Source organism: Rhinoderma darwinii, chromosome 11, assembly GCF_050947455.1.
Source record: "Rhinoderma darwinii isolate aRhiDar2 chromosome 11, aRhiDar2.hap1, whole genome shotgun sequence".
Taxonomy (NCBI): Eukaryota; Metazoa; Chordata; class Amphibia; order Anura; family Rhinodermatidae; genus Rhinoderma; species Rhinoderma darwinii.
Genome location: NC_134697.1, coordinates 99,373,120 through 99,389,688, shown reverse-complemented (window position 1 = coordinate 99,389,688; position 16,569 = coordinate 99,373,120). Strand labels below are relative to the sequence as shown.

The 16,569-nt window shown below is 47.9% G+C and overlaps 2 protein-coding genes across 2 annotated transcripts in view; one reads left to right on the top strand and one right to left on the bottom strand.

The window, feature by feature from the left end:
* Positions 1–1,811: 1,811 nt before the first annotated feature.
* Positions 1,812–9,388, bottom strand: LOC142663538 (transmembrane protein 17A-like). Its single transcript, XM_075842268.1, has 4 exons — positions 9,225–9,388; positions 7,567–7,670; positions 5,325–5,438; positions 1,812–3,342 (listed from the first exon to the last, which is right to left on the bottom strand). Exons 1-4 carry the CDS (start codon positions 9,331–9,333, stop codon positions 3,109–3,111), a joined length of 561 nt encoding a protein of 186 aa, XP_075698383.1. The 5' UTR covers positions 9,334–9,388; the 3' UTR covers positions 1,812–3,108.
* A 4,715-nt stretch (positions 9,389–14,103) lies between these two features.
* Positions 14,104–16,569, top strand: part of LOC142663545 (uncharacterized) — a 53,142-nt gene continuing 50,676 nt past the window's right edge. The window contains exon 1 of the mRNA XM_075842279.1: positions 14,104–14,179. The gene's annotated coding sequence lies outside the window, so the exon portion shown is untranslated. The remainder of the gene's footprint in view (positions 14,180–16,569) is intronic.

The window sequence follows — 16,569 nt, the reverse complement described above, 5'->3', positions numbered from 1 at the left end:
ATAACAGGACACAATAAGTTTGAGATATATAAATCGAAATCAAAAGTAGAAGAAATCCGCAAGAAATTCAAGTCCAGATAGTTTAAAAAAGTATAAAAAACCCCACTATAAATCGCCTCCCCTGGTGCTCCCGCTTTCAATGCTTCCCTGGTCCCCTCCGGTCACTTTACACCCGGTCTCCAGTGAGGAAGCGTAGTATCGAAACGTAACCGCTGGAGGTCGAGTGTACAGAAACAATTTAGCCAAGTAACTCAAACCTCAAAGAATAATCCACACACGTGAGTGCCGAATATGTTTATTTTTTCCCAATTTCTATAAAGAATAAGCAAACAGCGCGAACAGGACCAAAACGTGCTGAGCAACGCACCGCCATCACGATCGCTGGGCACGGTGTGATTACCTTAGTCTATACCCACTACTCTATGTGACCGTATGATATGTCCACTATGTGGTGGTTGTGTTAGGGCACGATCTGGGCAGTATTATGAGGCCAATAGCATGGGAACTCCGGACCATGACACCTAGAAGAACTTGTTGAACAGCTCATATGGAGTCTATAACAGCCTCCTCTTCTGGGAAGACTTTCCACAAGATTTTGGAGCGTGTCTGCGGGAATTTGTGGCCATTCAGCCAAATGTACATTTGTGAAGTCAGGTTGGTCTGGCTTGTAGTCGGCATTGCAATTCATCCCAAAGGTATTGGATGGGGTTAAGGTCGGGGCTCTCGAGTTTCTCCACACCAAACTCACCTTACCAGGTCTTTATGGAGCTCGCTGCGTGCACTGGGTCATAGTCATGATGGCATAGGAAAGGTCGAACCCCAAACTGCTCCCACACAGTTGGAACCTAAAATTGAGTAACGGGTCTTTGTAGGCTGTAACATTAACATAACCCTTCACTGGAAAAAAAGGGCTAAACTCAGAAAAACTGCCCCAGACCTTTATCCCTCCTCCACCAACATTCACAGTAGACCCAATGCATTCCGGAAGGTAGCGTTCTCCAAACCCAGATTTATCTATTAGACTGCGAGATAGTGAGGCGTGATCCACTGCTCCAGTGACGACGTGCTTTACATCCCTCCAGCAGCCGCCTGGCATTGTGATCTTAGGCTTGTGTGCAGCAACCATGGAAACTCATTTTTTTTTAAGCTTCGTACCCACAATTCTGGTGCTGATGTCACTTCCAGAGGCGGTGTGGATCTTTGTAGTGAGCGAGACGACAGATAGGCGATTTTTACATGCCACACTCTTCAGCACGTGGTGAACCTGCGTGTGCGGTTACATCTAAACACTTCCACTTCACAATAATAACACTTACAATTGATCGGGGCAGATCAGAAATGTCACAAATGGACATGGATTTTATTATACGCGGCTTGTAGTGCTCATTTGTGATATATATATATATATATAAATAAAGAAAACCCTCAGGAGGCTCTTGGTTTGTTTAATTTCCATTGCACGTTTTGTTGCTTCTGTCCTTAAATAGCGTCCAACACATTGACCACCTGAGACTACGTGCACATCCAATGGAAGACCTAAAGAGGATTGAACGGACATCTATTCCTTGGCTGGAGGACTGAACAACTCTCCCGTATCCAGGTTGCGGGTTGAGAATAACAGTTACTGTATACATCATGTACCCTATTGCAATGGGTATCCTACGTACTAGTGTATGTAGAACACGACGCACCCTTTTTATAGCAAAGCTGACACCTACTGGCCAATGGGAACTCTGCATTTACTTCAAAAACATGTTTTAGGTGAATAATCATTAAAAACACTTCAAATAATTTTCACAAATATTAAAGAGTCAACGTGATGATATGTTTTTATTAAAAAAAGCAAAAATGCAAAAAATGTTCCCATATCAAGCGACATTGCGAATAAAAACCATGAAGAAAATGAGCACCGGTCATAAAAAGTTACTGAGTAGTAATGCGGTTATTTACCGCGAATCTTAAAAGAAGAGACACGGCTACTTTAACCCTTTAACTGCCAAGGACGGGCGTCATTTCTGCATTCTGTGGGTCATCTTAAAGCCCAGACGCTGCAATATTCAAACAGGGACCAGTCCCAGATAAATCAGAACTGACATTTTCACGCCATTTTTGTCCCTTGAACGATCTTTTCCGACTTGTTCCACAAACAGATTAGGGTTAGAGATCAGCAAAGGTGGATTAAGGGAAACGAAACAAATTCCAAGAAAATTAACCCTTTCCCTCCCCAGTTATTTTCATTTCATTTTTTGCCTTCCAAGAGCCATAACTTTTTTACGTTTCCTTCGCTGCAGCCGTATAAGGGCTTTTTATTTTCTTTTTTTTCCCCCAGAACGAGTTGTCGTTTTTAATGGCATGACATTCCATGTACTGGGAAACTTTTACCAATTATTTTGTCGTGTGGAATGAAAAAGCGGTGATACTAAGTTGATAGGGTTTCTTTAAGTTTTACTATTTATACAAAAGCAAAATACAATTGTTAACAAAAAAAAAACAACGATCTATTTTGCGTCGCCATATTCTGAGACCCCCGACTTTTGGAACGGTGTCCGGGTTTATTTTTTGCGGGGTGAGCTGGAGTTTCATTACAATTTTTCACCGTGTGGGTTAAACAATGTTATGTATGTAATAATTTGGATCATTATGGATGCGGCTACAGTAATTATTATTATTTTTTAAATATTTTTATTGTTTACATTATTTTAGGATAAAAATTAGGTACAGTTTTTGTTTATTTTTACATTTCATTTTATTTCTACGTTTCCTTTTAGCCCCTCCAGGGGACTTGAACGTGGGATTGTAATTACACTTTCATATATGTATTGCAGCATATTTTGCGTTCTTTTAAGCCCCGCCCCCATCCTGTCTAACAGCGATCGCGGCATTTCAGTGGTTAAACAGCTGGGATCGGAGTTATCCCCGATCCCAGCCGTTAAAGCGAGGTGTCAGATGTAATATACAGCAGACACCCACTCTGTATGGAGTGGACTCAACTCGCGATCCCGCGCCATACCCACCCCCCCCGCAGATGTGCTGTCATCGAGCTGCTGATCCTGCACTGTGGCTCTATTAATAGAGTACGGCCCCCTCGTCCACTCTGGTTGTGACCATTTAGGCACGTTCCCCCAAGTTCCCGAGCTGGTGAAATCTCCCAGCAAGACGTCTGGTGGTCTTCCGTAGAGTAAGTGACGACACGGGAATCTGAAAGAGCAAGAATGCGGTCAGTATCCCATGCGACGCTCGTTCAAGTGGCAACGGTTCCACGCCGGGATCACATAGAAGAAAAAGTAGAAGCGGCAGCTGTAACAGGATGCTGAGCAGCCAAAATCCAGCCAGTTCAGGTACCTAGCCAAAAATACAAAAATAAAGTAAAAAATAACTACACGTGTATATATATATATATATATATATATGTATCTCTATATGAATGGAGGCGACTTATAACCCACTAGAAACGGACCTCCAATAAGAAGACACCGTGAAGAGGAACGGGCGGTTATAAGGTAATTCTGGAGCACCACAGTCTATCCTTTCAGGGTCACTTACCTGGGGCCTTGCAGGGAGAAGGTTTACTGTGACAGCGCCATTGTGATCCTGACCCCGGAGCCGCATGGCAGTGACACATTCCCGAGCCTGGCGCCAGGTCCCAGTGACATCCCTGGTGTCACTAGTTTACAGGAGCATTTGCAGCTGCCATCTGACAGCCACATGTAGGACCTCCACCGATTGTGACGTGATGGCAAATTCTAGCAAAATATCAACACTTTGTGTAGTGGAAATAACGCCTTAAGTTCTAAACGGTCAACCATGGATAACACGGCCGTATGAGGAGTGCGGACCGGAAAGAAGCTGAACGCCATGTGCGGGACCGGATACAGGGACACAATGGTGGAGGTATTAACCCCTCTTCTACCTTAGACCATCAAATGACCACCCATGAAAAATCATCTATCACCTGTCCACAAGAGAGGTGATAAATGTATGAGCAATCTACGAGGGTCCCGTGTCCTCCATGTGAATGGAGCGGTGGTCACGCAGAAGCACCACTACTCCATTATTCTCTATGGGGCTGACGGAGATGGCCGGGCGCTGTACTCTGCCGTTTCCGTCAGTCTGATAAAGAATAGATGGAGCGGGGTGCACACGCGTGACCACTGTTGTGATCGTTGGGGGTCCCTGCAGTCTGACACAGCGATCATACATGTCCTGTTGATAGGTGATGATCATTTTTGTGGGATAAGCTCCTTTAACCCCTTCTTTTACCCTCGTCCACCAAGGAATGATTTATTAATTTAGGTTAGCAGTCAATCAAATATTAACCCCTCCACTAACCTAGACCACCTTAAAAGAAAAGATTAATTAGCCCGAAATATTTATATCAAGTTCAAACAGGGGAAGGGAGAGGATAAAAGGAAGGGGGAATGTGACGCGGTCTCTCCCTATTGATGTAGTGCAGGGGGGCACAACCAGCGGCGCAACTATGTGCGGCCCCCAACCATCATAGTACAGACGTGCTAAAAATGAAAAAAAAGATACGGCTGTCAAAAGACAAAGCATTCTCCTGGTGAAGAGAACGGCAGCTCCCTGATCTGTGCAGGTCTCGGCAGCATCATGTGAGCGCCCTCTGGTGGCTGCTTACATGTATTTTCCATGACAGAGAGAAGCGGGTGAGCAGGGACAGATAAGTAATAATGGTGCACGGTTTGGCTGACAGTAATGATGGGCACTGTGGGGGGGGGCACGGTGTGACTGACACGGCCATGGGGGGGCACGGTGTGACTGACACGGCCATGGGGGGGCACGGCGTGACTGACACGGCCATGGGGGGGCACGGCGTGACTGACACGGCCATGGGGGGGGCACGGCGTGACTGACACGGCCATGGGGGGCACGGCGTGACTGAAACTGTTATGGGGGGCACGGCGTGACTGACACTGTTATGGGGGGCACGGCGTGACTGACACTGTTATGGGGGGCACGGCGTGACTGTAGGAGTTGTTTTTGAAGCAACCTAAAAAGCAAAACTGTTACTGAGTTACGCCGGCCTGAGGGGGCAGTGCACAGTCGGTGGTCTCGGCTTAATCCCTGTGCCATGCACCACCCCCTATGGCCCAGTGCATCAGTTTTACTCAGAGCGCTGCTTTACACGCATTTTCCCTTGAATTAACCGTGTTGCAACTCCCTGCATAGCGGGTGGCTAAGAGCGCCCCTGTGCAGGGGAAACCGTGTATTGGTGTTCCTGACCCCAAGTACCGATGAGACGGACTCAACAGTCACACAAACATTCTACACATTCACATTGATATTAAAGAAACCGCAACGCGAACCTTTTCTTGTAGGTTTCCACTGTATCCGAGGAAAAGCCGAATGACCTCGATCACAGACATCAGGATCAGGAGGGTCACCAGGATGAATTTGTAGTGATCAGGAAGGAGAACATACTACAAAGACAGAAGAAGTGACAACCCATGACACGGCCGCACGTGTGTATATATATATATTCAAGCTGCTGCAATAATAAGAGCAAACTAATTCTGCCGCTCCCGAGAAGAAGGCACAAGGAGGACGACATAGGGGCGACTATGCCATAGCAAGACGAGAATAGCGTCTCACCTGTAGCAAACGGTAAAAAGGCTGCACCGGGCATTTAACACGGGCCATGGATCGGTTGAAAGAGCGCCGAACCCCGCTCATTGTCCTGTGTAATCAGGGCAGCGATCAGACGATGAACGAGCAAACCCACGATCATCGGATGTTCGAATCTTTCATGCGCCCAATAAAATGGTGGCTAGTCGGCAGCACATCTCCCCGTGTAAACAGGAACGTGCTGCCGACATGATGCAAAGGCACGGGGACCAATGATGGTAGTAACGATCGCTCGTCCCGACACACCGATCATTGCTCCTTGTGACCGGAGCAATCGAGCGCTGATCTACGTGCTGCATCGTTGCTCGGCCTATATTGGGCCGTTGACTATTGTACTCACAACGTAGCTGGATGAACAATCGCGCTGTCGCAAGGTTAGAGGTCACGATCAGACGCCTGGAAGGGCCGAAGCGCTTTTTAACCCCTTCCTCTTCCGTGATCGCTCCGTGCGCACCACTAGTTGAGTGCTTTGCATACAACGCTGCTTCCTATAGTTACGTATTTGATCATGTGACCTCCGGGCGGTCTTCATTATAGCAGATCCGCGGGATTCTGCCCTGACACTGGGGCTAATACGGCTTCTGCGGATACATCGGAAAACTGAAGCGTACAAAATACGGCAGGTCATCGACCTCCAGAGGCTTCACAATTAACCCTGTCATTTCCCTAGACTATCAGGGGTCGAACCACCGGAGACGGGCACAATTCTAACGTTAACCCATCCGGTAACCTTCTCCATCAGGTATTTCGATGGGAGTCCCCTGCACTGTCCTAAAAGAGCGAAGATGTCTCCGTTAACCGCTTCACTACCCTGAACAACCCGGCATGTTGTCATTAACCCCCCGGAAGTCATCATGAACTACCTCAAGGGACGTCCCCATTAACCCCTTATCACCCTAGATTAAAACGGACCCGAAACCAAGGACCACTTAAATGTTTCAATGGTTCCATTTTTGGGTACCTAGAACTCATTGAGCAACTGTAAGGCCTCACGCACACGACCGTAGCCATGTGCACGGCCGTGATTTTCGGGTCAGCCGGCCACGGAGTGACAGCCGCGAGCCGCCCGCAAATCGCGGGCTGTGCACATGCCCGCGGCCATTATTTTCAATGAGCCCGGACCGCAGAACACGGCCGCAATAAGGCTTACCCATTCTTTCTGCGGTCCGGTCTCCGGGGCCATGCACGGACCGTGGAAACCACGCTCGTGTGCATGGCCCCATAGGAACGAATGGGGCCGCGATACTCCCGTGGATTTTCGGGGGGAATTGTGGCCGCAAAAGCACCTTCATGTGCATGGGGCCTAATGCAACGGGCAACCTCGGATGTGAAAAGCTGCAATTTTCAGGTCCGGGGTGCACCCATGTGGGACGCGTGATCACGGATCCCCCACAGCCTAGAGCGTATGCGGATGGTGAAAACGCAGGCACAGGTCCTAGATTTCCACGGACCCTTCACTCGCTCCGTTCAAACAGCGGTCGTATTTGACTATCTCATTACTATACCGGGATCAGATTATGTTTACCATCTCCGGTATTGTGACGTACGACTGCCGGTCACCGCTTCACCTTTGTTAGGCTCATGGGCGGGGGGGGGGTGACAGAGTGAGCCCCCTCCTTATGTCTTGTTATTAACCGTGGCATCCAAGGGGGTTACACAGCCTGGCTCGGAGAAGTCATATTCTCCTCGTTATAATTTGGAGCAGCTCCCATGACGAGTCCACAGGATCGGATCTTTTTGCGGAGACGCCAGATGCCCCCCCGACATGGTAGATGGGCACCGTATGCCAGTTATTTATCTTCTGTGACGCTCACGAGAAGCAGCGAATGTAGAATAATGCGTAACGAGAGGTGGCGCGCTGCCCACGTACCATAACAATAGGGGAGAACTGACGGACTGTGACATTTCCAGCTTCATTAGTACCTTTAATTGAAGCGTTAAGACATCACAGATCCACCAGACGGGGAAATAAAACGTGTTGAAGTAGAGCGACATCTGCAGCGGCAAACTGGAGACGATGTCAATCTCTAAAAGAAACGGGAGGAAAATCATCAGCGACGCCATCCGATAGAACTGAACGCACGTTAAATGTAAGGCCGCATTCAAAACAACGGCCATTCTCGGTCACGGCATCAGCGCTTCTCCACGTTTTCATCCATTTCCCGGCCGTCTGTCCGTTTTTCATGGCCGTAAAAAAAAAAAAAAAAAAAAAAAAAAAAAAAGTTGGATTTCAGCAGTGCCCATTTAGATAGTGCCGCAATGTCCCTGTAGAGAATGCCCACATAGGGCCAGTGCCAGCTGTAGAGTGCCCACATATAAAGTGCCACAGTGCCCATGTATCTAGCACCAGTGTCCCCCGTAGATAGTGCCGCACCCGTCATATAGCACCCCACCCCTTGTAGATAGCGCCACTGTAGCTCACTCATCCATCTGGCCGGGGATTCCTCATAGACGGAGCCCCTGATGTCTCTGTCCATATACGGATAGTGACGCTGGGGGCTTCCCCAGGAGCGGAATCCTCGGCCATAGCGGGTTCTGGCCACCGGGGTTTACGCTCATACAGGGTGTACAGTGGTGCTATCTACAGGGGATGGGGAGTTGCTATGTTCAGTCGGGGGGGGGGGGGTGGGTTCTAGCTAGAAGACAGGAGTCGCCGGTCAGAGATCTTGCGATGCTCTGGCCGGGGACTCCATAGTTGATGAAAGCCCGGACATCAATGCCCATATATGGACAGTGACATCAGGGGCTTCCCCGGGCTCAGACCTCAGAGCAGCGCTGTGCCCGGGACTCCTCAGCCAGGATGAGTTTTTACAAGGATTGTTTCTTGAAAAATGGCCGCTAAAAACGGATCCATTGACTTCTACAGGGACCGTCTGGCCGTAAAAACATGCCCTATTTTTCTAAAGCTAGTATTCACGGCCCGTTAAAAAAAAAACGGCCATGCGAATATACCCATAGAACTTTATTGTCCTGAAAACGGCCGCGTGAACGTCGCCCACGACCATCGTCTAGTCCTAGTATAGGACCAACAAGGCCAGGATACTATTATTTGGCCCTCACACCGCTGGATCGACTTCAAAATAAAAAGTTACGGCGAGAATACGGCGACGCAAAACTATTTTTTATCTTTAAGAATTTGCTTTTCCTTCGTAAAAGTAGTAAAACATACAAACAAACTAAATAAATTTGGTAGCGCCGGATTCGTATCGACCCACAGAATAAAGATAAGCTGTCGTTTTTACCGCCCAGTGAACGCCATGAAAACGAAACCCAAAAATCAATGGAGGAATTAGCAGTTTAATTCCGCCAAAGATTTTTTTCCCAGTTTCCCAATACATTACAATAAATGGCGCCGTGAAAAAGGACAACTCGTCCCGCAAAAAACAAGACCTCATACGTTCAAAACGACAGAAAAATAAAAACGTTACGGCTTTTGGAAGTCGAAAAATGTCCATCTATAAAGGGTTAATAAATCCTTATGTGTCACAGGTGGACAAACCCTTGAAGCGTCCATAGAAAACATCACAGCGGTAATTCTACCTCATGCCCATATAATGCCAGCACACCTTTGCGACACTTACCACTGCTTTCCGACACGTCGCTCTTTTTCGGCACCGTTCTCCTCACATCACTAAATATGTTACGCGTCATAGAATCTAATTGCCGACGAACGGTCTCCGGTAACGCCATGTCTCATCTAGCAAAGCGTGGAGACCGGTTTCCATAACAACCAGCGTTTCCGGTTAAAGCTAGAACGTTACTGCGCATGCGTCATCTTCCTTCTAACGTCTTCCTTGATTGTAAGTACGCATGCGTCATTTCCCCTTCTCCCGTCTTCCCTGATTGTAAGTGCGCATGCGTCATCTTCCTTCTCACGTCTTTCTTGATTGTAAGTGCGCATGCGTCATCTCCCTTCTCCCGTCCTCCCTGATTGTAAGTGCGCGTGCGCAGAGCATTTATCGCAGATGGAGGCGCCTCTTGTTACACAGGCCTCCATTACTATGTGGCACTTGCGAGCTTGTGGGCCTAGTTTATGCTTCACGCCATGTTTAAGCCCCGCCCATATCACGCCTCTTTCATATGTAAATTCGGATAAGCACCGCCCATTTTGGGAGATATGCTAGCTGGGGTGAATTCAAGGAATTTTTCAATAAAAGTCATATAAGCTGAGGGTCAATCACCAGGGCAGGGAGTGTAGAATGTGTCACCCTCGGTCCCTGAATAAGGTCCCCATTAACAGGGCCGTAAATCTGCAAAATCGCTCGATCACTAATGAACAGACCCTTACGGTGATTTTTCAGGTAACCAGCAGTTTTACCAGCAACACCGCGCGGCCGTTAATATGACCACGATGGCGAGCAGCGTGCCCGCGCGGTTTTTAGGCCGCATTAATGCCACCTGTGGGGTCAATTGCCCTGCGGTGCGGATTTTAAATGCTGCGTTTTCACCACTGAATGGGGGACGTAAATCCAGCAACAAATAGCCAAGTGTGGCGACTTTTGCCGCGAAATCGCAGCGACTCCACCTCATAAGTGTAACGTCTATGGCCGAGGGCCGTCGCTCAGACGTACCCTCTGACGGCCCCGGCCATGGACATCTGTGTTCTCGGCGGCATCTCCCTCCAGGGAGACGCCGGCACTCACGTCCGGGTTCTGGGACTGTTTCCCGCAGGGAGCGCGCACCTGCGCGGCTTTAAAGGGCCAGTACGCGTCCAGCTGTCATGAATCAGTAATTAGCCCAGAATGCTGCTGGACTATAAAAAGGGCTCTGCCCACTTGGTCCTTGCCTGAGTGTTGTTGTCTACCTAAAGTTTGTCTTGCAAATGGTCTCCTAGTGGTTTCCAGTTCCCAGTGTTACCCGGTCCTGCTGCCTGTACCCTGTATCCCGTGCTATTGTATCTACAGTGAGAGTCAAGTTGTGTCACCGCTACTGTCTACATTGCCTCAATACCTATAGTCCAGAAAGGCTACATGTTTTGTACCTGGTTGGCCAGCTGCTATCCCGCTATCCCCAGTGGGTCCACACCCCACGCTGTGACAATAAGTCAGAAAAAAGAAACCTATACTTACCACCCCGGCGTTGTCATAGCGATACTTCCTTTCGTCGTTCTTCCAGCCCAGCCTCCAGGGATGACGTTTTACCCCATGTGACTGCTGCAGCCAATCACAGGCTGCAGCGGTCACATGGACTACAGCATCATCCCGGGAGGCCGGACTGCACAACAACAGAGGGATGCGTCGCCATGACTACGGCCATGGTAAGTATGACATTTTTTTTTTTCTGCAGTGGAATTTACACCCGAAAAACCGCATCACGTAAATTTTGGGATGGAATGCGATGCAGGTTCTAGGTCGGATACACTACGTATCCGACCCGTGGGAGCCCGACCTAAGGCTAGATACACACATGGCATATGTTTCAAAATCTGGGAGATAAGACGTGGATTTTTCATCGGATTTGCAGCGGCCAAATCCATGACGGAAAAATACACCATGTGTGAATGTAGCCTAACACGGCGGTCCACTCTGAGTCCTGCACAGATGCTCAGCTGTCTGATGAAGGTCAGGCTCCTGCTCTAACTGCCGGGATCAGAGTCACCTCCGATCCCGGCCATTCAACCCCCTAGATAACGCGGTCAATGTAAACAAAGGGAAAAAATAACATTTAACGGGTTGTCCAGGTTGGGGGCGGTTTTTCGTACTGATGACCTATGCATAGTATAGGTCATCAGTATAGGATCGGTGGGGGTCCGACACCCGGAGCCTGCACCGATCAGCTGTTACGGCTGCCTCCGGCACGAATGTTATATAGTGGTCGTACCGGAAGCAGAAGGCTCCAGTCATAGAGGCCGCGCTGCAGTCATAGAGGCCGAGCTGCAGTCATAGAGGCCGCGCTGCAGTCATAGCGGCCGCGCTGCAATCATCCTGCGTTCCAAAATCCACAACTTTTTTTCTGTCGAGTTGTAGTTTTTGATGGCACCAATTATTGTACCATAAATTGTACTGAGAAAATGAAAAAACATGCACAAACACACAGCTCTACACAAACACACAGCTCTATACACACACACACAGCGCTACACACACACACAGCGCTACACACACAGCTCTACACACACACACACACACACACCGCTACACACACACACACACACACACAGCGCTACACACACAGCTCTACACACACACACAGATTTACACACACACACACACACACACACACACAGCGCTACACACACACACACACACACACACACACAGCGCTACACACACAGCTCTACACACACACACACACACAGATTTACACACACACACACACACGCACAGCTCTACACACACATACTCACAGCTCTACACACAGAGCTCTCTACACACACACAGCTCCACACACACATCTCTACACACATAAACACAGCTCTACATACAGAGTTCTCTACACACACACACACAGCGCTACACACACAGCTCTACACACACACACACACACACACACCTCTACACACACATACACACAGCTCTACACACAGAGCTCTCTACACACACACAGCTCTACACACACACACACAGATTTTCACACACACACAGCTCTACACACACCACTACACACAGCTCTACATACACACACACAGAGCTCTACACACATACACAGCTCTATACACACACATACACAGCTCTACACACACACTGATCTACACATGCATACACACAGCTCTACACAAACAGATCACATACACAGCTCTACACACACACACACACACACACACACACCTGTGTACACACACACACACACACACACACACAGCTGTGTACACACACACACACACACACACACACACACACACACACACAGCTCTACACACACACAGCTGTGTACACACACACTCACACACAGCTTTACACACACACACACACACACACACACACACACACACACACAGCTCTACACACACACACAGTTCTACACACACACACACACACACACACACACAGCTCTACACACAGCTGTGTACACACACACACACAGCTGTACACACACAGATCACACACACACAGCTCTACACACACACACACACACACAGCTCACACACACAGATCATACATACACACAGCTCTACACACACACACACACAGATCACACACACAGCTCTACACACACATGCTCTATACACACAAACACAGCTCTACACACACACAGCTCTACACACACACACACACACACACACACACACACACACACACACACACACACACAGTGCTACACACACAGCTCTACACACATACTCACACACACACACACACACAGCTCTATACACACACAGCTCTACACACACATAGATCACACACACACAGAGCTCTCTACACACACTGCTCTATACACACACACACAGCTCTACAAACACACACACACACCTACACACACACACACACAGCTCTATACACAAACACACACAGCTCTACACACACACACACACACACACACACACCGCTCTACACACACAGAGCTCTATACACACACACACACACAGAGCTCTACACACACACACACACACACACACACAGCTGTACACACAGATCACACACACAGCTCTACACACAGATCATACATACACACAGCTCTACACACACAGATCACACATACACACAGCTCTACACACACACACAGCTCTACACACACACACACGCTCTACACACAGCTCTACACGCACGCACGCACGCACGCACACAGTGCTACACACACAGCTCTACACACAAACACAGCTCTACACACACACAGCTCTACACACACACAGCTCTACACACACACAGCTCTACACGCACGCACACACACACAGTGCTACACACAGCTCTACACACACATACTCACACACACAGCTCTACACACAAACACAGCTCTACACACACACACAGTGCTACACACACAGCTCTACACACACATACTCACACATACACACAGCTCTACACACACATAGATCACACACACAGAGCTCTCTACACACACACACACACACACACACACAGCTCTACATACACACACACATACACACACAGCTCTATACACATACACACACAAACACAGCTCTATACACACACACACACACACACACACACACAGCTCTATACACACACACACACACAGCTCTATACACACACACAGCTCTACAAACACACACATACACACAGCTCTACACACAGAGCTCTCTACACACACACAGCTCTACAAACACACACACAGCTCTACAAACACACACACACAGCTCTACACACACACACAGCTCTACACACACACACAGCTCTACATACACATATATACATATATACACACACACACACACACACACACACACACACACACACACACACACACACACACACACCTCCTTGGTGCACACAAATAGTAATAAACCACATGAAGCTCCACAGCCTGACTCCTCCCACTAATGTGACTGATCACATGGTCATGACATCATGAAAGGTCCTATAGCCCACTAAGATCCCTCATCTCCCTGCTGAGCAGCCACATATGAGGTGCAGGTCGGGTACGTATGACACGTAGTGACTGCTGTCGTGTTGTGTACGTTGTATAAGTCTCTCTACTATATGACAAATCAAGGAAAGCATTATAAATATGTGACCCCCAGAAGTCCCCACAAGCAGGGGTGGTTGTCATGGGTGTAGTAAACAAAACTTCACAGGATCCTACAACATAATAAAGAACAATACTTCACCGATCTCCAGCATGGTCACCCCCTGTACACACCACCCGCTCCACTACTGATGACATCACCACATCTCTACACACGTTCACACACGTATAATCAGTACTGTAAACGCTATACGCAAATGAAGTCATGTAGGTGGAGCCAATCAGGTGAAGAGTCAGGGAGGCGGTACCTAAAAATGTCCTTTCAAGCTTGATTGATATACTCGTCTGACAGCATGGTGGCTTCCGGGACATGCGCAGTGCGATGATGAACTGGGGTAAGTACACCCAGCCACACTGATCATGCGCCGGCAATCGCCAGAGACGTCAATCGAGCCAGGATGGGCATCATTCTTGAAAGGTCACCGTGAGTGTCCATCTATACGGTCACCGTCACGTAGAGCAGAATACATTATAATGATTGCTCCAAAAGACACAGAAGTGGAGATTTTTGGTACCAGATGCTCCATAAACGGGGTCTCCGCTTTGGGCAATCCCTACTTGTTAGAAAGGCCCCTTGGCAAAAAGCTAATCACAAAGTCTGTGACCCCAGCGATCAGCTGTAACTTGGCAGTAAGTGTTCAATTTCCCTGCAGCGCCACCACAGGTGAAATGGAGCATTACACAGTGTCCATTCATATCAATATGTCATCTAACCGCTCACCTCCCAGGCCAAGAGATGAGGCTCCTGAACAGCGGATCCCCCTCCATCACCTCTCCATTCCCTAATAGGGTATATGAAAATGGGTTTTCTATAATTGGACAACCCCTTTAAATCCAGTAGTCACTCTTCATAAAGATAAATAAATCTTTATGAATTTGAAGACTGCTGAGTGGCAGTGGTTGGATCTAAGATGATTCTCATGTATGAAGCCTACACGTCTGGGGTAAGGCCTCCTGCACACGACTGTGCCCGTAATCATGGTCCGTGTTACGGGCACGGCTGGCCACGGACAGCCACCCGCATTTTCATCCCTGTGCTCTCATTAAAGTATGTGAGCACAGTGCGTAAAAAAGCAAATGATAATACATGTCCTATCTTTTGTGGAGGCTTTCTACGGCCCGGACACCTTACCGCTAATATACGGGGAGGTGTCCGCAGTCAATAGAAGTGAATTGGTCCGTAATTGCGGACCATAATTACGGTCCGCAATTATGGACAAATTCTTATTCTATTTTATTTCACTTATAGTAATCCAAAATTGGTTTAACGTTTCGGTCCATACATTCGAACTTCTTCAGACACGGATTACGTCCGTGGATATGGATATGCGGCGCTTGCGACCTCGGTCACTGCTAGGTAATAGCGCCATTACCTTGGAGTGCTGAGTTCCCATTTCTATACTGTCCTAAAGGTGACCATACACATAAGATTAGTAGAGGCCGATCAATCTTACGAACGACCTGACCATTACCATTCCAGACTAAACCGGCTGATCTGGGAAATGAAAAAATAAAATTGGAAAGCAACAGAGTGGGTTTGCGCAAATCCGCAACTGATCAGCCGTAATCGGTCCATCATGCCAAAGACGTGTAATATTAGCTAACAGTGGCCGAAAAATCCAACCTGACAGATCACATTTTTGGCAGACGGTAGTCCGCCATTGCAAACTTTCACGTAAAATTATCACACGATGGTTGGCAAATCTGGTCAAAATCGGTCATTTAGGACGACTTTTATCATCTTCTATGCACGATCATCTTTACAGCTGTCTCCTCGGACCTTCCAATATACAAGTTCAGCTCACCCAAATGTGCATGTTTATTTATTAAGGGAGAGGGAGACAAGTTGTGCCAGACCCTTCTGACAGCCGCTAATCTCCTGACAGAACAAAGGATTGAGAGTGATAGAATAAAACATGTCCGATCCTCATTTCCCGATCCTCATTTCCCTGACATCAGGAGAAGTTGTGAAGTCCCCGTACACATTAGATTGTCGGCATATTCTAATCTTATGTGTGTCGGTAGCTTAAAGGGGTTGTCCCACAATTATATAGTACATTTCTCTGTTATATCAGGCAAAAGTCAATTTAATTTAATTTGTAAAATTATTATTTTTTAACTTCTGTTGCAAAAACGCCGGCTGCCCACAAGACGGCAGAACTTATCTTCACCTGTCGCAATCCCCTTTCCCAGGCACTAACAGTGTCTACCAGCACTCATAGTAGTCAGGACTTACATTAGGGCCGAATTGTGAACCAATCGAACAGTCGATGGAAAGTGAAC

What these genes read in the sequence shown, in the direction of transcription:
- LOC142663538 (XM_075842268.1), bottom strand. Translation starts at nt 9,333, where the DNA reads ATGGCGTTACCGGAGACCGTTCGTCGGCAATTAGATTCTATGACGCGT. An exon ending in CGACGTGTCGGAAAGCAGTG is followed by an intron (nt 7,671 to 9,224) that starts GTAAGTGTCGCA and finishes CGTTTCTTTTAG; the next exon opens with AGATTGACATCGTCTCCAGT. An exon ending in GTGGAAACCTACAAGAAAAG is followed by an intron (nt 3,343 to 5,324) that starts GTTCGCGTTGCG and finishes ATTTTTGGCTAG; the next exon opens with GTACCTGAACTGGCTGGATT.